Source organism: Blennius ocellaris, assembly GCF_963422515.1.
Source record: "Blennius ocellaris genome assembly, chromosome: 3".
NCBI classification, from domain to species: Eukaryota; Metazoa; Chordata; class Actinopteri; order Blenniiformes; family Blenniidae; genus Blennius; species Blennius ocellaris.
In genome coordinates this window covers 12,856,500-12,879,319 of record NC_137652.1, presented here as the reverse complement: position 1 = coordinate 12,879,319, position 22,820 = coordinate 12,856,500, and the positions used below count along the sequence as shown (strand labels likewise).

Sequence of the window (22,820 nt, the reverse complement as noted above, 5' to 3'; positions counted from 1 at the left end):
GCTTTGGATTATATTTGTCTAATTGTCTCTATGTCTCTTGTCTGCCTTGTATTTTGTGTCTCTTGTGGATATCATTCGTCTGTCTCCTTTTGTCTTGTGTTATGTAGTGGATGTTTTAAGTCTTTTTGAAGACGGTTTCTTCTTCTTCTTATTTATTCGGGACTGTGCCCGAAAGGCCAGGCCTCCGGAGGCCCTGACCCTATTGTCTTTCATATGTTTCTTTCTTCTTCATTTTTTGACCCCTGACGCCTCTTTGAGCCCAAATTTGACCCACTAAACACACTCAAAAACTCTCATTTTGCACACTCATCAAGACTGACGAAAAATTTAAGGAAATGTAAAATGAATGAACAATGAATGAGTATATATATATGGACATATACTAGATCAACAAAAATATATATATAAAATATCAATTAGAAATAACAATGTCTAAGTACATTGTACAGGATTTTTTAACCTCCAAATAATGAATAATCTTAATCAATAATAATTCTCAAAATAAATAATAATCATCCATGGACGAGATGTCCAAGGTAGCAGTTTTGTGGACGTGTTGTCCTACAATCTGATATGTGGGCAGTAATAAACTAGTTTTGAACGGAGTGGGCGGAGCCTTCGTGTCCATCTCGGGGTGTAATGGCGTGAGCGAGCGGCTGCTGGGCGGAGCCTCTGTGTCGGTACCTAGGGTGGGCGGGGCCTCTGTGTCCATCCGGGAGTGGGCGGAGCCTAGTTGTCCGTCCCGGGGTGTGTGGCGTGAGCGAGCGGCTGGTGGGCGCGCCCGCTGCGACGTTGCGGAGGCTTCAAGATGGCGGAAGCCCTGACAGCTCAGGAGCAGCTGGTAAGAGTCTCTTGACGATATTTTCCCCACTTCTTCTTATCACGTTCAACACATACACACGTGGCATTTGGCTCCTCTTTAAGCCGTGATTCTCCCCCTCCCCATTGTCTGTGGGACCGGTGCTGTGTGGTAAACACCTCCGTTCCGTTCGCTCTGACTCCGGTGTGACTGACAGCAGTTAGCATGTGTATTAGCATGATGGCGTTCGCTAGTAGTAGCAGGGATCATCTAACCGGCAATCCATCTTGAGTACTCGCACTCTGCATGTCTCCACTTTAAGCGGAGCATAAGGATATATTCGTATTTCAGATGATAACCGACCAAACTCTGTTACCCGTGGCTACCTCCATCAGTGCGCCTGTAATTATTAGCCATCCCGCCACCACATGTAACCTAGCCGTGGGCTAATGCTAATAGCTATTGTTGACTTGCAGGGAATTTCCTCGACAGCTTTCCCGATAGATGCGATAATTGATGTCGAAGGTGGTGTGAGTGTTAAACACGACCAATCTGTGATTTACACAGCAATTTAATGACATGTCGAAGTTAAAGATTGCGACTTGTGATCCAGCTCCACCAGCGGTGTCCTGCCAGACTGTGGGGCTTTACGGCGGTGAATTCACAGAAGTGATCCTCCCGTTCCTAGTATTGTTGTTGTCATCTCTTTCTAGTAAAAGAGGTGGGCCTGACAGTGATCGCAAGCATCTGACCGCTTCATCTAATATCTACATGTGTACTCAACAGCTAGTATTTATATGCAAGTTTTCTTGAACAGTGACATTATTAGTTACTGATCATGGACAGATGTGTTGTTTCTTTGTTGGCTAACCCCCCCCCACCCTCCCATCCAGCAATCTCAGTCCATCACAATGTGTTCGCAGTGGCAGTGTTATTAAGTAGAGACAGAGTCCGTACAGAGTAATGTCTGCCAAGGTTGAATACATCTTGGTTCGGATGTTCCTGTGGTTATTTACTGAATAACTCATTTCAAAGTGGCTCTTAAATGTTAGCTGTGAGAGTTTGCTATTATTCCTCAAGCCTGCAAGAAGCTGAACTCTAAATCACGACCTTTCGAAAACAATACACAGTCAGAATAAAATCTGTTGTCATAGTTTAAGAACAAGATGGTGTTTATCAGCTCAAGAAGGTAGCTCATGAATACATAAGAATAAGTCATATAGTGCAAATCCAAACTCTGGTTTGGAGGGGTTCCAGTCTGTCTGGGATAATAACTCCCAACACTTGAGATCGGGATCATGAAAGGTCATGCAGGATAACAGTGTCACCAGACTAAGTTGTGTGATCGCACTATTGTTTCACTCCACTATTCACTTATTGTAAGCACTATATCATCTGCTGATTATTTTAGTAGCATATCATGTGACATGTCTGTTAAGCTGTAAATTCTGGTCCTAATGTCTATAACAGGCCTACATAATGAAACCCCCCATTAAGTGATTTTTATTAAATGTAAATGCGCTGATGTTTAGTTTGTTTCGTTTTCTTGTTTCTTCCACTGAGTTGAGGATACATTACCATACAGGGCCTTTCTGTGTGGAGCGTGCATGTTCTAACCCTTGTGTGTGTGTGGGTTTCCCCCACAGTCCAAAAAAAAACATGCACTGGGGGTCCCTGAGCAATGCCTTCACCCCCCCTCCCCACTCCCCCAGCTCCTCACAACACACTTGTAAAAGAGATTATTCATCACGATGTAGTTCTCCTGACTAAATATAGGCTACACTAAAAAAAAAAAAAAATACAGCTGCAATATCTGTTTGTCTCAAGTGTGATAATAATCACATTTATGTGGCACAACCTCTCATTAATTATTGCTTATCCAGAAGGGACTGTTGACAAATTACTGTGAAATAAATGTTGTAATAATATATTTTGCCAGTGTTCTCCGTCAGAGAACAGCACCACAGTACTGCCATATCCATAGTAATATAGACAGAACAGCTGTTATTTTAGAATGAAGTTGACCTTTTTGTTTGAAAATCATTTTCTGATTCAGTTCTCTGCTTGTCTTGGCTCATATGGCCACAATGCGTATAGTTTAGACTTATAGGAAATTTAAAAATGTTATGATTTACCACACATTTTCATGCTGTATATTTATGTTAGGTGACATTCAACCAATATCAATTTTTGGCAGATCATTTAAATCTGAGTGAATAAAAAAAATGTCATAGCAATCCTCCTCATTTCGGCTCATTAGTTGTTTTTATACAACTATTATGCACTGTGTAGTTCTTACATTGAATCGAATATATTCCAATTTTCCTTTTTACGGATGATTCGCTATTTTAATTATTTGTCTGTAAAATCTTTTCATGTTGATTTGAAGCTTGTAAGACAGATTTACTTTACTTGTATGACAATAATCAGACTGTTGGTCAGAGTAGTGGTCTCACCCCCGTCATCATCCAGTGGCACAGCCATTGTTTTGTTTTTCCTGTAAATGTCAGTCTCCATTATCATACTTTTTTGTGTTGTCGTCCTTTCCTTGTGGTCCTCTCCCCCGAAATATGTATTTTACAAATTTCCTTTGCTTCTATCCTCATTACACGGCCACTATTTCACCTGTGCCCTTCCGTGTCGCCTCCCCCTGTCCGTCCAGGCTGTGGAGGAGTTCCTGGGTGAGGTGCGGAGCAGGGAGCAGCCTCACAGTGCTGGGCTTGTCTCCCAACCTACAGCTGTTAAGTTTCTTATGGCCCGCAAGTTTGACGTCTCCAGAGCCATCGATCTGTTCCAAGCATACAAGGTACATACTAATTTTGATCCTTTTTCCCCCACTTTTTCTGCCATCAACAGAACGCCACGTTACTTAACCTGGATTTTTAAATATTCAGAGAAGGTCCATTTTGTCTGGCAAGTGTTTCTTTTTGCAACTGAGGCAGCGAATGCTTCCAACAAGTTAACTGTCGATTATAACCTTGAAAAACGAAATCCTAAATAGTTGAGCAAAAGATGAAATGATAAGAATGTGAAAGGTGCGTTGGTGGCTACTGTCACACTTTTGCAACTTGAGCTCGCAATGTCAGAAATCACACACTGACTGTATCGGTACACTACATTCACAGCTAAATGCAGCCAATTAAGCACTGCCACGACAATCAAAGAAACTTTGGTGCTCCAACAATATAAATCCTTTGGGCAACGTCCACATTCTGACTCTATAAAAACACATGGCTTTTCCCTGCACATAAATGCTACAGAAGTGTGGCTCAAGTGTTGTGCAGCTCAATTCATCCCCTGAAGCCACTGGTCATCTAGGTAGAGGATGTTTTCATTCCTGCATATTAACTTAAGTCGCTGTTTTTGTCACCTCTGCTTGAGCGTAGGTTGACATCATGCAGGAAGACCTACTGTCATATACCCACCTTTTTTAAATCCATAGTCATGAATTTATAACATGTATAAAATCCACACAATTGTACAATCCTTTAGTTTACCAAATACGTAATACATTAAAGGTGGTCTATTTGACTCAATAGTCCATGTATGCAATATAAAAGTATTTTATTCAGTTCCATATTTAGTCTGCGTATATCATCTGTAATTGTAGTTTTAATGATAAAGTTATGTGATGTGTTTTAACAGTTCAGTCTATTGAACCTTTTGAATAACCATGAAATTCTCATGTTCAAACCTGTACTGGGGTGGACCCAACATTATACACGTCCATAAAGTTATATTTGCTCTTGGGATTTTAATTTCAAACTGAAGTATAAACTCGGCAAGAAATACTTCTCATAATATTTGTTTTGTGATTTTGTAAATATTGCATTATTGAGTCATGTGCCTGTATCTGAACAAAAAGTGTAACCCTTAAGGTTATTTACTTAACTCCAGTTCTCCGAAGAGCATGAGAGAGACAAAACAAATTCTTGGGGGAAAAAAATAAAGGTACAATCAGTGGAATATTAAAAAAAACTAAAACCTATTATTAATCAGTTGTTATTACTCAGTCTTTCATTACTCTGCAGTAACAGAGTAACAGCAATATCTGAGATGCAGTCATTGTTTTTTTTTCACTTGTTATCGATGACACTAATGACTTTTCTTCTTACTGTCCTGTTTCGATCCGCATGCAATAAAAATTAGAACACAAGAATCAAAGAGGGCATCATCAATATCAACCCAGACGAGGAGCCGCTGCGCTCTGAGCTGCTGAGTGGCAAATTTACAGTCCTGGTGAGTAGTGACTTAAACCTGAGTCATGTTACACAAAAGTTTCTCACTTTGTTGTTTTGCAGTCACACGTTTGATTGCACTGGAATGATGTGCAAATGCATCTTTTCCTGTGCAAATACATGCATGTCTATAGCCGTCTCTTCATGTAAAATCATAAAATGTGGCACAGTGCGTGTTTTGGGTGTCTAACATGACCTGCCCGTGTTCCAATCAGCCTGGCCGTGATGCAAAGGGAGCTGCCCTCGCACTGTTTACCGCCCACCTCCATCGACCAGACATCACCACCCACAAAGCTGTGCTGCAGGCCATCATCTATCAACTGGACAAAGCCATAGAGAGGTGAGACCCAAACCATTTACTGCTTGCAACTTCTGCTTTCACAACACTGCTTTTTTTTTTTTTTTGGTCTTTTTTTTCTCTGTTCCGGAATTTCGATTTCAACTTTTGTTGAAAATGAAAAGTACAGGCATTAAAATGTATCGATGTGCAGTTGTTGTGTTCCCTGTTTTTGACAAACTTCATATGTTAATTTGTTCAAAGAAAGTGGACGAACACAGGCGGCAGGAAATTGCGTCAAAATTAAAACAGATGTATTAAAAACCTGAAATGTTTAGATGGAACTTTTCCGTTTCTTGTGCTTTTCGTTTAAAATCTTTTAAACTTCTTTTCAGTTTGCAAACTCAAAGAGACGGACTGATATTTATTTACGACATGACCAACTCCAGTTATGGAAATTTTGACTATGAGCTCTGTGTCAAGATTCTCAATTTGCTGAAGGTAAATCTAAGTACTATCCCCTTTTGAGTGCCTGGTTTCCAGTGTGTTCTGTTGTTAAAAAAAACAAACCCTTTGCAACATTTCTCCTAGGGCGCATTTCCAGCTCGCCTAAAATGTGTCTTTATTGTGTCATCGCCTCTTTGGTTCCGAGCACCTTTTGCAGTCCTCCGCCTCTTTGTACGTGAAAAGTTGAGAGAAAGGGTATGTGTGGTTATTTTCACTGGGAACTTCATAATCAGAATGTTTGATACATTTCTAATTTGTTATTGAACAAATTTTTTTTTTCACCCGTCTCCATTCACCAGGTATGCACAGTGAAAGCTCATGAGTTGGCTGGTCACATCCCGGTCTCCTCCCTCCCTGAACATCTGGGCGGGACGTCCCAGTATAGCCACGTGGCTTGGATCCAGTCCTGTGTTAACGTGCACACAAACGTCGTTCAGGGCGAGACAGAAGAACACGACACACACGACTGCGTGGGAAGTTTGTTGCGCTCTTACAGCTTAGAGAACAGCAACACAAGCGTAGGTGCTACACTGGACCACACCCATTTAAATAAACAGCTGGGTCCCGAGCTCGCTGTCGCTAACTCTAATTGCTACGATGATAGCAATGCTAACCCACACAACCATTGCAGTATAGTGGAGGCCAGGACTCGAGGCCTAGGCCAGTACCAACAGAGCCCAAATTCTACTGCCGACCGGTCACAGGGGTACCACCAACACTGGAACGGCTCAGCGGTGACCGGGGCCAACGTGACGGTTGGCGGCAGCAGCCCCAACACTAACATGAACGGCCGCAGCTGCCAAGCCCCTCCCCAGTCAGATACGCCCCCTGACACACCGCTTTCGCAGAAAGGCGACGAAGACGCAACGCACGGCAACGCGACAGACTCTGCCGATCAGTCTCAGAATGAGGCCATGAAGGAGGAAGACGAGGAAGGCGAAGACGAGGAAGGGGTACCGCCATTGCCTCAGAAATCCCTGCCTCGTCCACCCCACCATCCCGCCTCACAATCCCCGCCCCTTTCCTCGTCATGGGGCCCCGATGAGGAGAACCGATGCGTGGAAGTGTCTGTCCACATACCAGAGCAGGGAGGCATGACGGTGCACGAGCTGGTGGAGCACGTGAAGAGGCAGAAGAAGAAGGGGATCTACCAGGAGTACGAGGAGATCCGCAAGGAGCCGCCAGCAGGCACCTTCGACTACTCCAAGTAAGACTTCCCTTCCCTCTCACTCTGTATTCTCTGTCACATGATCTTGCTTTCACAAGCAAAGCAACAATTAAAACAAACAAACCAATGCTGTAATCTTTGTAGGAAACTGGCCAATCAGATCAAGAACAGGTACAGCGATGTTCTCTGTCTCGACCAGTCCCGAGTGCGACTCAGCGAGCTCAGTGATGATGAAGACGAGGTAATGTTCACAAACGTGAATTCTTTAAAGATGAATGGCAAAGGTATAAAGTGCTTCCAGCTGTGGAACTCCTAATACACAATCATCACGTTTGAATGTTGTGGTAACTTTTGGGGAACTGTAATGCTGTTTGCATATTTTTCATTGTCATTTAGTGCAGTAATTAGTTATTGGTATTGTAGTGTAATTAACAAAAAATTGCTGGTATAAATGTGGAAAACTCACATATTTGATCATTAACAATGCACATTGTCATCATAAGCCATGAAAATATAATGTATTTGACTCGTGTCTTCATTTATAATTTTAAATATATTCTGTTGACGGTAGTTGAAACTGTCTGAAGTCACTAGATCCTGAAACGGTGACTTAGATCAGGGGTTGTCAATTTTTTTGACTTCAGGGCCCATTTTTCCCAGTACAAAGTGGCTTGGGACCCATTTAAATATTAACACTTTCATTTGGGCGACATCCCCATGGTTGAGAATCGCTGGTTTAGATGTTAGAGAAATGACCTAGTGTGTGCAGGTTCAAATCCCACCCCCATCTGTTTAAGGTTAAAAGCAGAAAAAAAAAAGAATTGATAATCAATAATGTATTATTCTTTTTACAACCAGTTTAAATCTCCTCTCTTCGGATGTTTTGCAGACGTCAGATTACATCAATGCCAGTTTCATGGATGGGTACAAGAGAAGCAACGCCTACATTGCCACTCAGGGTGAGCACATCTGAGCTTCATGCACTTCTTTGGAGATGGTTTGGACTTTCCAAAGCAATTCAATGAACAGCATTTGCTGCTAATTTGACTTAGGGTTAAATAGTAAATGTCTGTATGAATCTCACATGTACAACGACGGCTATATTTGTTATATAAGTCATCATAGATCTGTTTAGTACAAGTGCCTTTCAAAAAATGTAAATGCCATGAAACATTTTCATGGAATATTTGAGATTAATTTTATCGGAGCAAAACTGAGTAGATCTTAATGTCCTATGTCGTCTTTAAATTGTTGACAATCGTCATATGGGAAATCACAAGATTCGTATATGAGAAACTCAGATATGTGGTTTGTCAGCCCGACACTGCCATCTGAGTTCTGGCGTTAACCATGATCTAACAGACGTTTCTGCCCTTTCAGGTCCTTTGCCAAAAACGTTTGGTGACTTCTGGCGGATGGTGTGGGAACAGATGGTACTTATCATTGTCATGACCACCAGGTGAGGGACAAGTTAAAAGCTTCAGGTCAACTTTGTTGTGGAGATTTCCTGAATACATCATTGAGATGAGTTTATCTCTGCGCGTCTCAGGGTCGTGGAGCGTGGGCGCGTCAAATGTGGTCAGTATTGGCCTCTGGAGGAAGGGAGGACTGAACAGTTTGGGTACTTCTTGGTCAGGAATACACACATCCAGGTGTTTCAGGACTTCAAATTATCTCACCTTGAACTTTACAACACACAGGTAAACTTTCCTGTCGGAGTCGATGACGTGTCTGGATTAAATACCAAAAGATATTCCCATTACAGATTTTATACTTCAGATCGAAAAATTGATCTTCATATATTCTCCTGTGAAATATTCTGGACCTTTTCTTAGTCTGGAGAGAGACGGGAAGTGTGCCACTACCTCTATGTCAGCTGGCCGGACTTCGGGGTGCCTAAGAGTGCCTCCGCCATGCTGGACTTCCGGGAGCATGTCCAGCAACGGAGAGACGCTGCAGTCAGGAGCCTTGGATTGAGCTGGAGGGGGTCTCCAGGGGGCCCCCCTGTGGTTGTTCACTGCAGTGCTGGGATTGGTCGCACAGGTAAAGACACACTAATACCAGGTGTAGATACACAGAGGTTCCTGTGAGTTATGTAATTCATCACAGATTTTGAGCTGGCGATATGAAACAGTCGTATCACACAGCTAATGTTTCTAGGGCTCTGTGTTATTTTGCTGCCATAAGTAATACAAACACAGTATCCATATTGATTTTAACATATTTTTTTGAGAGAATTATTTATAGATTTTTATGACTTGAAACATCCCTTTGAAGAACTGTGCCGTGCCTCAGGTCACAGGAAGGAAGAGAGTTGTAAACTTCTGCAAGGTTCAACCTATTTGTTGGTGGATTCTTAAACTAATCATAAAGCAGGTTATGCAGGATTAAAAAAAAAAAAACCTCACCATTCAATATTTAGGCCCAGATATGCTCTGTGCTAAATACACAGACGGGAGCCTTCTGTTCATCTTCTGTGTTGATTGTTTTCATGAAGCCTAATTGATACTCCATATGCTGTTGCTGTGAACCCTTGTGAGCGTGAGTGAGAACAATTAGTTGGGAAATAGCAACGCTTCTTGCAGTTTGAGGCATGATTTCTTAATATTTTAAGGCCTCTATTTTTTTAATGGTGCAAATGTAAAAGACACATGCAGCTGCATTTGTTTTTTTCTCCTTTTTTCCCCCAATGTTGTGCATTCAAGCTGTGTTGCTTGAGGAGTCCAGATGAACAGTATGTCCTGTACAGCCCTCTTTAGATCATGCAGTGGTGTGAGTGTCGCAGCTATTTCACAGCAGTAAGACCAGCCATTCGGCCGCCATTGGAGTAAATATTTTTACCACCACGCCCTCTGGTTTAAAGTCACATGCACAAAAATAGCAGGTTATCTCGGAGTTGCCTTCACAGTGGTGCTTACTTGAGCTCTCACACAATAATTTGTAAAATGATTTCCAATGTGAAGCAGAAATGTGATCACTTGTTTTCAGTTGAAGGTTTTGCTCAATGTTCTTTTACTGTAAGCTTCTCTGAATCTCTTTGTACTTTGGTAAAATGGTTTGCGATGCTCTTTTCCACCTTGTGCCCAGGCACATTCTGTACACTGGACATCTGCCTGTCCCGACTCGAGGACATCGGCACGATAGATGTTCGTCAGACGGTGCGGCGGATGCGCACACAGAGGGCTTTCAGCATTCAGACCTGGGACCAGTACTACTTTTGCTACACGGCGGTCATTGAGTATGCGCAGCGGCACGGGATACTGACCCCGGTGCAGTGGTCCGACTCAGACCTCGAGACTGACAGTGAGTGAGACGCGCACGATGTCGAGAGGACCGGGATAGTCAACCTCAGCAGAAGTCATAGGATCGAAAAGACTGAAGAGTGGAGTTTCAGAGCATCGGAGGTTAACTCCGCTCTGTGAGCGCAGAAACAAAGGATGGCAGAATCCCTCAGTGGCTCTTTCTTCAGATGAGTGGATAGATGAAGAGCTGCAAAAGGAAAAAAAAAAAAAAACAACAGTGCAGTGGAGACTGTGCATTACGTCATTTATGAGCAAGCTGGACTGCCAATATTTGAGCCCCTAATATTTAGCAAACTATAGGGGGACTTGGCCTGCCCTGAATCTGTCTTGTTGACAAAGCGTTGTACGAGTTGTAGCATTTTTTTTTATATTGACTTGCACATGAGGAATGACAAACTTGAACTTGTACCCCTTGAAGCCCTCCAAACCCCAGCCTGTTTTTTTTTCCTTTTTATATTTTCTTGTTCCTTCTCAACTCTGAGCAAGTCTGAGACAACAGATGAGATGTGAGGTATGAAAAGGTAAAACTTGAAAACATTTATTTTCTCTTTTTGTGTTTTTATCAGTTTTTCAGGAAATGGTTCTCCGTGAGAGTGCTTGTAAGTGACGAATAAGTGAGTGAGCCATTCAGTCCATTTCCTTTTTTTCTTTTTCTTTTTTTTAAATGGTGCATTTTCTATGTGTGTTTCATATTTGTGCATATGTAGACTAACTTTTCAAAGCCAAAGTCCTCACCCTGAATGCTTGGATGTATTCCTTACTGAAATATTATTGACTGAAGCCCGTGTATATTCTTGTAACATACATTTATACATTATCATGTAAAATAACAGCCTCTGAAAATTGTGCAAAAAAAAGAAAAACAGTGTTCAGTGTAATTGACTTCATCTGATCCTATTGTAGTGAGCCAGGTGGTGGCAACATATGGAAACATGGTTTTAACCTGATAAAGCAATTATCAGGTCCAACGTCTTTACTGTCGGAGCGTTCTGATTGGACGATCTTAAGTAATTTGGCCTTAACTCGATTCACTGCCTCGTCTGTCTCAGACCTGAACCATATCTTAAAACTGTACACTTTGACTTCCCGTCTTGCTCCTTCCTCTTTTAAATCTGACTCCTTGAAACCACAACTGTTGAGTTTAATTTTCGAGGTGCGTTCTGCCTCGGATGATTGTGCCTTCACGTTTTCCTTAGCTCAATGTCTCGCTAGTGTAGTAATAACACCCAAACTAGTGCACTTGCAAAGGACACGTTGACTATGTGTTACACAGGACACTCACATTTTGCCTATTGTCCTGTACATAGCGCACTACTTGCAAATAAGTAGTGAGTTATCTGGGAGTAAGCTCTGGTTTGAGACACGGCTATTCTTTTATCATTTGACCTCAGGGGGTAATTCTCGTGTTTTTTGCCTAGTGTCAAAGATCCGTTTCTGGTTTGCCTCTGGTAAATTATCATTAAAGGAAGAGAAAAAAAAAAAAAAAAAAAAGAACTATATCGACTTTATTTTGTATTTTTTACTGTATTGTATCCTACTGTATTTATGTCTTTGTACAACTTCTACAATATTGAAATCGGTGAATGTTGGTACGATGCTACAAAGAAAACAGACCAGTTATTATGTTTGATAAGCTGAACAAAACGGACAGAAAGTGAAATATATTTTTTGTCATTCTCCATGAAAATTTAAGTGGAAAAACCTCTCTTGCCATAGTATTTTTTAGAACTGACTTGTATAAACAGTGAGTGTTCAATTTGAGGACAATAAGGATGATGGCAAAGCTAATAATTGTGTTTTAGCAAGCTTATCCTGAAACTTTTAACAGTGACATTAACTTCTGACTATCTGATCCTCTATGCCAAGGACAAAGCAAAAAAAAAAAAAAAAATGAAAGAAGAGCTATTAAGAGGGGGGGAAATAGCTAAAAAGACGAGTTGCTGCCATTTCTGTTCATATAAATATATATCTACATATATCTTTATATATTAGAGTGAGTTAAGGTTTATCAGCATGGAACGAGAGCCTTGAATGTTTTTGGGGTAATGGTGTCCGAGCAATTTAGTCGTACATGGATGTTTGGTTTTTTTTCTGGTGAATGTCGACCCTTCATCCCTCAATGCCAAAGGCCCAGGCTCACCCTAACGATACTTTTACGGTCACACGTCCACAATATCCTACTAGCATGGACCTACCAGTGCAGCCTTGCATCCACGGACACAAGAAGACTCCGGAGCACCTCCAGAACATTACTAATGATCATGTATAGCTACGAAAGAGTGAGAGTACGTATGTGAGAGTTTTGGTCCCTGTGCTACTTTTAATTGGTTTTGTAAGAAACTAAGAATGCCATGTGCATTTGTTCTTGGTGTTCATTTAATGTTATTTTATGTGCTTTAAGTTCCTGTGATTGAATTATGGCCTTTTACATGCTGTCAGCCCAGCTGTCCCATTAAAGCAATGGTCTTACTATCTTGAATGAATGCAGAACTCGTGTGATCTCTTCTTGACTGGATGGAGTGCTGCTTGTATTGAACGTACTGTATGGAAATGTGCATTGGTACATCACGCCACCTTCAACCTGCCGTGATGCCAAACACACGAGAAACTGGAGATGACATTGAGTGCATCACAAGCTCAGGACAGTCACAAACGCCAACAGACTGCTTGCTGTCATGAATCAACCTATCATGCATTTCTTTAGATGATAGTGTACCTTTAGAAGAAGAGGGGGAGAAAAATACTGACGAGGACTCGCAAGTTCCACATAGTTGTGAAGGAAGTGTGCAAATCACTACTTCACTGCACGATGCTTGTCAACCCAGTCAAAAAATTACCTCATCAAAAGTAAGAATCGAAGAGTGTTTCTGTCTGTAGTCGGCTGCCTTCCGGGAATCAGCTTTAGTAATGCAGAGTCAAACAAACACTGGTTAGTTACAAAACATCAAGGGCTCATCTTTAACAACACAGAAAAAAAGAGTGAATACCAGGATTATCAAGCATTTATTAAGAATAAATATACAAGTCGAGCATCCATCATTAACATTTGAGTTTAAAGTCAAATTAGGAACAAAAGAATAGAAATGGAGCATGAAACAAGCAATTCATGCTGAATCTATGTGACTGCAATTATATTGGTGGGATGTTTTTGAACTTCACTGGGGGGAAAAAATACTGCACTTTAAGGGAATTTCAAGATGGGGTAAGCTTCGTGTTGTCTCGTGGTTGGCGCTACAAAAGTAGATGTTAAAAGCTAAGTTTCCACATAATGGAGACACGACAGACTGAATGGTTGAAGTTTAAAGCAAAGTGCACATATCTATGCGGAGGAATCCAAACAATATCACAGTGGTTTCCTGATGTGGATTATACTTTCTTGGGGCAGCATCACCTGCGAATGCGATTCTTTTGGAATGAGTTGGGGTATGTTTTCTGGGCACGAGAGCAGGAGGCACAGCACACGCCTCTGTAATAAGGGTAAATGCAGAGTCGGGCTTGAACCACCACCAGACAGTTATGATACTGGTCACTGCATGATGGATCTGCAACGAGACAGAAGAACAGCAGAGAAGTGTATTTGATTTTCATCCTTCACCTGTACTCATTATTCAGATATTTGAAATCAGAACAAACCACAGAGAAGCTATTTGGAAGATGTTTGACGCTTGATTATAATTGAATAGAAATACTTTATGAATCACGGGGTGAAATCCTTCATTTGACATGTCTACAAAGATTTGGATGTGTGAAAATCCATTAATCTTCTGGACCCACTTTTATCTCAAGGGCTTGAGGAATGCACTTTTGACATGGAATGAAAGGCAGAATACCGTCTGGACATGTTACAACTTTGTCTCAAGGGGTTAACACAAGACATGGAATCACATACCAACAGCCAATTTAGTGTCGGTGTGTCAAACATGTTGCATGTGGGCCAAAACCCACCGAAGGGATAATCTTGCAAAGTGAAGTAAATTACATATAAAAGTCCTGTTGCTGAAAAATTTTAACTCGTGAAAGTATAAACTGCTGTTCTCGTCAACTGCTCAAAATGTTACTTACATTAAAACATTGTTAATTGTGTTTTCAATGTCTGAGTTGAGAAAAGAAAATGTATGAGACGTATAAATATACTGTGTGTATAGAAATCAATTGAGCACGACTCCAGCTGTACAACAAGAATCTTCTCTGTTAAAAGAAAGAATTTGTTGGCAATAAAAGTGCAGAGCTAAAATTTTGACAGTTAGTTCTTGCCTGTACTCATTCTCAAAGTAGATCATATGGTTTAAATTGTAATAATAATTCATCAAACTTTTTTTTAACACTCAAAGACACTTTACATAGCAAAAAACAAAAATAATGAGAAATAATAAAAATGAAACTATACTTGTAATAAAGTAAAACGTGTTCAAAATTACAATATAATTAGTGTAACGTGAGGATCATTTTACAATGACCTTTCCTGCCACCTTTCAATATCTCAACCAAGTCCACATGAGTATGTGTGCCATGTCAGCATTATTCCCCTTGACACAACTTCGATCATGGGTCAAGTGTCCCAACTTCTCATATGGTGACAACACCAACTCTGTAGTACAATGCTGGGCAGACTTACTTATTTCAGCCAGACAGGGTTGCGTGTTGCATTCTTGTCGACTCTCCGGGATTAAATTGGCGTCGCACTGGTCACTGGGGACAACGGTGTCAGTAAGACAACGTACCTCACGCACACGGTAGCCACCGTTACAGGAGCGAGAACACTGAGGTGGAGGAAGACACATTAGAGACAATCGAGTTATGACACTAAGACTGAAAGTGGACGCCGCTCTCTATTCTTAATGGCAGCGGTGCAGTGAAAAGCACAACATAATGTCCCTGCTGGGAGATTGATGCAGTTTTTGAGCAGCTTTCAACTCAATTCACTTAAGAGTAAGAAAATAGTCACAGTTTAAGGTTTTCACTGTTTAATACAAGAAAATCATTATTTTTCCTCATTTCTGCAAATATACCGGTACTCTTGGAAAATCTTTCAATTTCCTCAATAACAACCATAAAAACACAGCATGACATTCACTTTGACACTGAAGAGTTGCCTGCATAATATCAAATATACATATTGTAACACCTGAGTGCAAAGCTGAAAGGCTCTTTTCTATTAGGGTGAAGACATTTCTTCCTGTGTTTTGGGATACTCACCACACTCCACTCAGTGACATACCACTGGATGCCACACGGCTTCAGTTTGCAGGGCTGGGTTGTGATTGGCTGAGCAAGACTGGAACATTTTAATGGGTCCACAGCTTCCATTTGACCATTGTTGTTGAAAATGCAAGCCAAACTGCGAGTCTGCGTGCCATTGCCGCACTCTGCAGAACACTGGAATGACCCACATCTGTGAGTGCAGCTTCACGTCGATGTTTTCATTAGTGTGTTTGAATATGTGTGTCGGTGAATTACCTGTCCCCAAGCTCCTGTGTACCACTCCAGCCGGTTCAGGCAAGGGCCTGAGTCACATAATGCCACCTCCGATGGGCGTTCCCCTTCACAGCTGTCCAGTGGGAGATCAGTGGCGTGATCTATCAGGCATACGGCCACCCTGGTTCGATTCCCTTTTCCACAGTCTGCAGAGCACTGATGAATACACACAGATCACCTATAAAATGCTTTCTCAGCCTTCAATGGAACGTGTTTAATCCTAACCTTAATACAACGGTAAACATATCTGTAAGCCCACATCTTCCTCCCTTATAAACATGTCAACAGATGTTGGGCCCTGTATTGTGGAGCCCATAATGTCAGTCCTTAACAGGCATATCTGTTCTTGCAATTGCACACGAAGACAAAGACCCTATTGTGCCATCAAACATTTCACAACCACCCCATTCTGTACAGACAATGTGTGCCATGTAAGTTATTGACAAATAACATTCTGCTTTCCCAAATACTATCACTAATGGAAAAAGCTGAGATACTAAGAAAAACCAGCTTTAGCTTCTCACTAGTTTTTGTCAAATGTAACTTGGAAAAGAAACTATTCAAAAAATGTTCTCATCGCAAAGAGCCAAAATAAAAACGTGCTGATAAAGTAGAAATTACACGGAGATTTTGCAATCAAAACATCACATTTCCCGAATAACCAAACAGAGTAAGACTTTGATAGACGGAGTTCTTGCTATTTACTCACCAGTTAAAGTGATATATTTTTATTGATTTATTGATTTTTTAAACTTATAGGTGCTACTTTAATTGACTTCAGCTCTATTGTTACCCGCTGGCTCCAGACGGAGGTGAACCAGCTGCGCGCGCAGACCCCCATGTCACAGTTGTGCAGCGTGTCGGGCCTCAGGTTCATGTTACACTCCTGATCATCTTCCACGTCGCCCTGGTTGCTCACGCACACCACCTCTCTGCTGCGCTGGCCGACTCCACACGGCACTGAACACTGCAGATGAATAAGAGAGACGGAGAGGTGTGACGGTAGGAGGACAGAGACAAACGTGTTTTTTTGTGTTCTAAAAAAATGTCACGTTCATTTCATTTAGTCACCTTGTTTAGCATTTAACTCTGGCAACCATGTCGCACTGACGCAAAAAATTGCTTCTCTTTGAATGACTGTAGTTTTAAAATAGTTGACGTACACATTCTTCACACAGCTGTTAGTATCAAAAATATTATGTTTTGGGGTTATGTGGAAAAAAGAAACATCCCGGAGATCAAATTCTACAAAATATCATTAAATTCTGGATGCAAAAGTCATGGTTGGCTTCTGCTAAAAACTCTGATACAAAGCATATGTCAAAATGAAACATGAACCTCAGCAAACACACTGGTCCTTTTTGAAAAGGCCCTGATAATTCCCTGACCTGAACACAAAATCTATGATGAACTTTTCAACAGCGGTGGAAGGAACTGTTTCCTTTAAAAGAGGAAATGGATGGTTTGTATCTACACTTGTTCACCACAGGATAATTGTTAAGTACTTTATTATCAGAGCAATTTCATTTGCATGTTGATATTTCAGACAGTTAAATCAAATTCAAAGCTAGCTGTGTGACATAGTGGGGGTATTGGACAACACATTTTAACAACATTATATTTACTTGTATAATTTCAAGAATGAAACAGTAGCTGTACAGAGAAAAATGTTTCAGTGCTTTTTTTTCTGTTGGGTAATTTAAGAAAAACCCAGAACTGACAGTAATCCGTAAGGAAGCGAGTGGAAATGACTAAATCAAGAACGGATTTATCCTCAGATGGTCGGAATAAGTTTCTAAAAGCCGTGACGTCTGCCTAACCAGACTTGTTGCCGGCTGTGGTTTTACATGTTAGTCGGGTTCGAGGTAATGTGCTGATAGTGCTTGTCTGGAAATCACAGCTATTTGTGAGAATGTTTTCACTTTTCAGTTCTGTTTAGTTGTTCCGGTAACTTACAGGACTCCACTCAGATCGTATCTCCCACTGACTGCAAATCTTCAGCTGACATGTGGACTTGGTCTCTGGCATATCATGAGACCCGCACAGCTCCGGCGGAACCGTCACCGAGGTTTCTGTCCCGTTGACGTCAACGTGAGTGACCTGACGGCAGATGACCTGACGACGCTGAGTGCCGGGCCCACACCTCCGACTGCAGTCCGACCACTCCCCAACATCCCAGCTGCCAATCACAGAGCACAGGGAATGAATTGGATGAGACGTTTCCATTGGGATAAATGAGTTTAGCGATGACTCTCTCCAAACTTGAGCATGTCTAAGCTCTGTGTTTCTGTTATGACCACAAGGTTTATGTCGTCAGGTCACACTGGGCCGAGGCAGCGTAAAGCCACATGATCTAGCAAAAAGAAATCTGAAAAAGGCCGCTAACAGAAAATAGGCCAACTTGTACTGAAAAAGTCCAGTCACTTTCACTCAGCTCACTCAGCCCTCTATCCCTATTTAAGCTCCGGTTTTACATCCCCTCTGTTACTGCTGGGGCTTCATTCCCGGCAGAAAGTTACCAGATCATGACCACTGTGGGCAAAACGTTTCATAGATCCACAATCAGTAGAATATAGCCAGTGCACTACTATTCCCACACTACACTGGCAGTGGTAATATTTTGTGGTATTTACCACACGACATGAAAACCAAAGCCACACCAAAGCGAGTCAGTATGATTGACATGACTGGTGACTGGCTAATAGCCGGAATGTGTGTGAGTGATCAGGCTTCACCCGGGAGTCACAAGGCCATGTGGAACTAATACCACATACATAGTGTTCGTTCCCGTGTATGTGTCACGTCTAATGGTGCGGTGATGGTGTGTGTGTGTGTGTGTGTGTGTGTGTGTGTGTGTGTGTGTGTGTGTGTGTGTGTGTGTGTGTGTGTGTGTGTGTGTGTGTGTGTGTGTGTGTGTGTGTGTGGGCTGCTCACTATGCAGGACAGGGCTGGATGTTGCAGTCCTCTTCTTGATATGTTGGCCCAGCGGTCGGGTCACAAAGGTCAGCGAGAACAGTCGTCTGGGAATCCTTTTCAACACACTCCCACATCACTTGACGCTTGCCTGGCAAGTGCAGACACACACACACACACACGCACACACGTACACACGCACACACGCACCATGGGTCCACACTCACTGTGTTTTGCTGAGAACCAAACAAACATATCCACATAAACAGTATCCATACATATAGACAGACAATAAAGTATTATTTATTTGTTGTCATTTTGTGCCTGAAATCTTATTATTATTATTATTAATAATAATAATAATAATAATAATAATAATAATAATAATAATAATAATAATAATAATAATAATAATAATAATTTATTTTAGTTTTTATTCATCTTGTTTGCCAGTTGGCACTTGAAAATGTTGTACCAGCTTTTGTGGATTTTTGAACGGCCATAAAAGAGTTCAGATTTCCCTTTTACAGTAATATCAGTGTTGACCACTGAAAGTGATTCACTGAAAACCCAAGTAGTAGTAAACTCATTAGTGACAACTGGACATATCTCCAGACAAACATTGTGGGTATTTTAGCGTGACTGGTCTTCTCTAGGTGATATTTCTTTTATTTCCATTGTAAAATAAGACATTCACAGCGGCATCGGACCTTTGATCTGATTGTAAGTGTTTGAAAAGCTTTGAAAAAGCATTTGAAAAGTACAGAAATGTACTGATGTTTCAGTACTTCTTTAAAGCAATTACTCACCTGTTCCACAGGTGGTGCTGCATTCCGTGCGGCCGCCCTTTATCCAGGTGTAGGTGGTCTGAGGTACTAAGCTCCCCCCGGGGTCAGGTGAAACTTGGTTGGGATGGGGCGTCTCCTTGATGATATAATTGTTGCTGATGTCATCGCGTCCTCCCCCTTCTTCTTGGACAGACCGGTCGACAGTCTCAGCTACAAGACAGGGACGTTTGTGAGGTGGAGAAAAAGATTACATGCATAAAGAAGGCATTTTAATATTAATTTTGGAAGTTAAAAGACTGTGTTGGTCCCAGGATTAAAAAAAATATATAAAATTGCAACAGTCAGACAGACAATACATTGTACGATGTTGTGTCAGCTGATGCAATTTGCCAACAATGAATAGTGGAAATTTGAGAGTTGTTTACATCCGAGAAAAGACATTACAGCTCATCATGTGTGGGGATGAAAAAACTCCAGTCATGCTTAAAGCTGCAAGCAATACAATTGCTTTTTGGGGAAAAAACCCATTCTCTATTACATTTAATTGACAGTGACACTGCTGGTTGACCACTTTTTGTTAGATGTATTTTTATTTTCATTTCCTGGTTGTATAAACAGTAAAACCTGTATTTAACTTCGTACTGAACAGAGTGCCTTCAGTGTATATTTGGGTGGGACAGAATTTGGGAATTAGCTGTCAGTATTTGTTGACACAATAAAATCAAGTTATTTCTTAAATGAAAGGTAAATATTAAGTAATGAAATCAAATCTGACCCAAGTGACTGATTAGTGTCTCAGAGTGTGATAAAGTGTTCCTCACCAGAATAAAGCTTGGCTGCCTGCCAATAACATTTGTCATCAATATCCTAATCAAATTTTAAGACAATTTTGCTGGAAATTATGAATATTGGTGTTAACACCTCTCTGTTAAATCTAAACCAAACAAACACATGTGCACTGTATTGTATTAGCGTATGGACAGAAACAGCAGCATCTGCTATGTATTATGTTCCCTGAGAGAAAGCCAGAATATCGGAATGAGACTATGTCATTGTAGACTTTAAAGGGTACTCAAATACAGTTTTTGTGGTTATGCATCTCAGTTAATTTACTCACCCAGGGGAAGAACATAAGACGATGTATTTGCCTCAGGAGTGGGGAGTGTATTTGAAGGCACACTATACTCATAGTATACACTGGGACCTGGCTGTTGATAGATCAGCTGAGGAAAAGAACGTGGAGAAAGATATCACTTGTTTCCCAAGTGAAATGGGTTCATATGTGTACTTGTGTAAAGATGTCATGCTAAAGCAACATCCCCAGTGTGTGTGTGTGTGTGTGTTGAAGGGGTCTCACATAAACGTGCAGGTCCTCAGTGAGAGGTCCTGTTGCAGTGATCGACTCCCCACTGCGAGAGCGGATCTCATTAGGTCGACGGTACGTCAGCTGTGTTCCCAGAGCGGTGTAGTAGCCAGGCCTGTCAATCACCCAGTTTCCATTGATGATAGAGTTGCCTCTTCGGCTCTGCAGAGCTGGAAAATTCACTCTTCATTTACAACTCCGTGTGTGTGTGTGTGTGTGTGTGTGTGTGCGTGCGTGCGTGTGTGTGTGTGTGTGTGTACCTAAATAATTCCTGCTCTTTATGGTCTCCTGGATGCTGATGTTGCATGCTCCAGCAGGAATCTGCACGACCTTATGGTAGCCAACGCGAAGGAAAGTCCGAGAGAAATTCCCCCTCACCACCTCAAACCCCTGCCAACAGACACATTCGCACATTCGTTTATGCACACCAAGCCACAATCTCCTGCCCTGTAAGTGACTACTTGTGTACACGTCCAAACAATCTGCTTACTCTCTTCCACCCTGGTTTCAGCACCACGGGCATGCATTTCAACAGTATAATCATAGATTCCGCTGGATCACATTGCTGCTTTTTCTCAGAATTTCACTCATCCATCCCTCTCTGCAACTTACTCTCCCTCCTTTTTTTGTTGGAAATCCCATACCTCACTCTGTCCAACAGTTGGTTTGAGTTGAAGAACTTTTCTGGTTCTTGTCTCCACCTCTCCATTGCATGGATCTCCATTTTACAACCAGTTCACCGCTTTGTTGTTTTCAAGCCTTGCTTCACTTAATGCTTCCCTCTGGCTCATCCCTCATAATACTTTATGTTCCAATCCAATCCAGCATGATCTGCTAATGATTTTTATGGTATGAGTGGCAAAGATGACGGATAATCTAAAACAAGCCTGTGGTCTGGGCTGCAGTGATGAAGCTCTCCAATCATCAAGGATTTTCACCTCCCCGCCCAAAAGAAGATGATATAAAGGTATAGTTCTTACATTTTACAACTACATACATGTGAATTACATTAATGCCTTTCAACCCCCCCCCCCCCCCCCCCCCCCCCCCCCCCCACTAACAGTTCCATGGCACTCTTACCTTGGAAGGAGGCGAGTTGTGGTTAGTATTCCAGGTAAGAGCACCTGAGGTTGGGAAGAAAATGCAGGTAACGTGAAAGAAAATCAGGGCTCCACCCGGCCACGGGGAGCAAAGCTGCTGCCACAATCCAGCCATGGAGGGACTGAGGGAGGAGGACAATCAGAAAGAGACACACACACACATACACACACACACACACACATACACATAAATACACATGCTTAGTAAGGGGAGTATTTTTCTGTGAGGTGGGGTTGGCCTGCAGGGTGGGAGGAGGAGGGAAGGACAAACTTTGAGAAATGTTGAGAGAAAGTGAAAAAGTGAAGTCAATTTGTTTTATAGCTTCAAACATTGTTTCAAGTCAACATCACGCCTCGATTACACCACAGATTGTGGTGTGTGTGTTAATTCTAAGTGTTTCGTTCATTTTATCAGCAACAATGCAAATCATTATGCTACATTCAGACTTCTAATACTAATAACTCTCCTTCGCCGAGGAGTTTTGCTTACGCTTTATAAGTATTGTCTTCTCCTATTTTATTATTTGTTTTACTAACAAAAATATAAGGTAAACAATTGATGGGGAAAACAACAATGAAATACTAATGACTATTAATAGCAACGCTTCACTTTTTCTATGTGTGCGCCATAAATACAAACTCTCAAAGGTGATTCAGGTATTCAGAGGGGACATTTTTGTGACGCAGCATACCGCCATGCCATTTAGAGGAACTAGCCAATTAAAAATTACTGTAAGTTCACTGGACGGAAATCAAAAAAACCTTCAGTCACACACCGTCTCAGGCTCCATTTACAGTGAGAGTTTAGGGCATTTTATTGCATAGTCATAAATAATTAAGTGAAATTATCAGCTAGGCCTTCAGCGCAAAGTTTAATTTCTGGGAAGAGG

General features: G+C 41.5%; 1 protein-coding gene across 1 annotated transcript; it reads left to right on the top strand.

Moving 5' to 3' along the window:
• The first annotated feature begins 807 nt into the window (after positions 1-807).
• ptpn9b (protein tyrosine phosphatase non-receptor type 9b) lies at positions 808-12,737 on the top strand. Its single transcript, XM_080515349.1, has 13 exons — positions 808-841; positions 3,462-3,605; positions 4,949-5,038; positions 5,253-5,377; positions 5,710-5,815; positions 5,906-6,016; positions 6,121-7,028; positions 7,134-7,230; positions 7,879-7,948; positions 8,370-8,448; positions 8,539-8,689; positions 8,825-9,032; positions 10,077-12,737. Exons 1-13 carry the CDS (start codon positions 809-811, stop codon positions 10,298-10,300), a joined length of 2,346 nt encoding a protein of 781 aa, XP_080371475.1. The 5' UTR covers position 808; the 3' UTR covers positions 10,301-12,737.
• Positions 12,738-22,820: the final 10,083 nt, after the last annotated feature.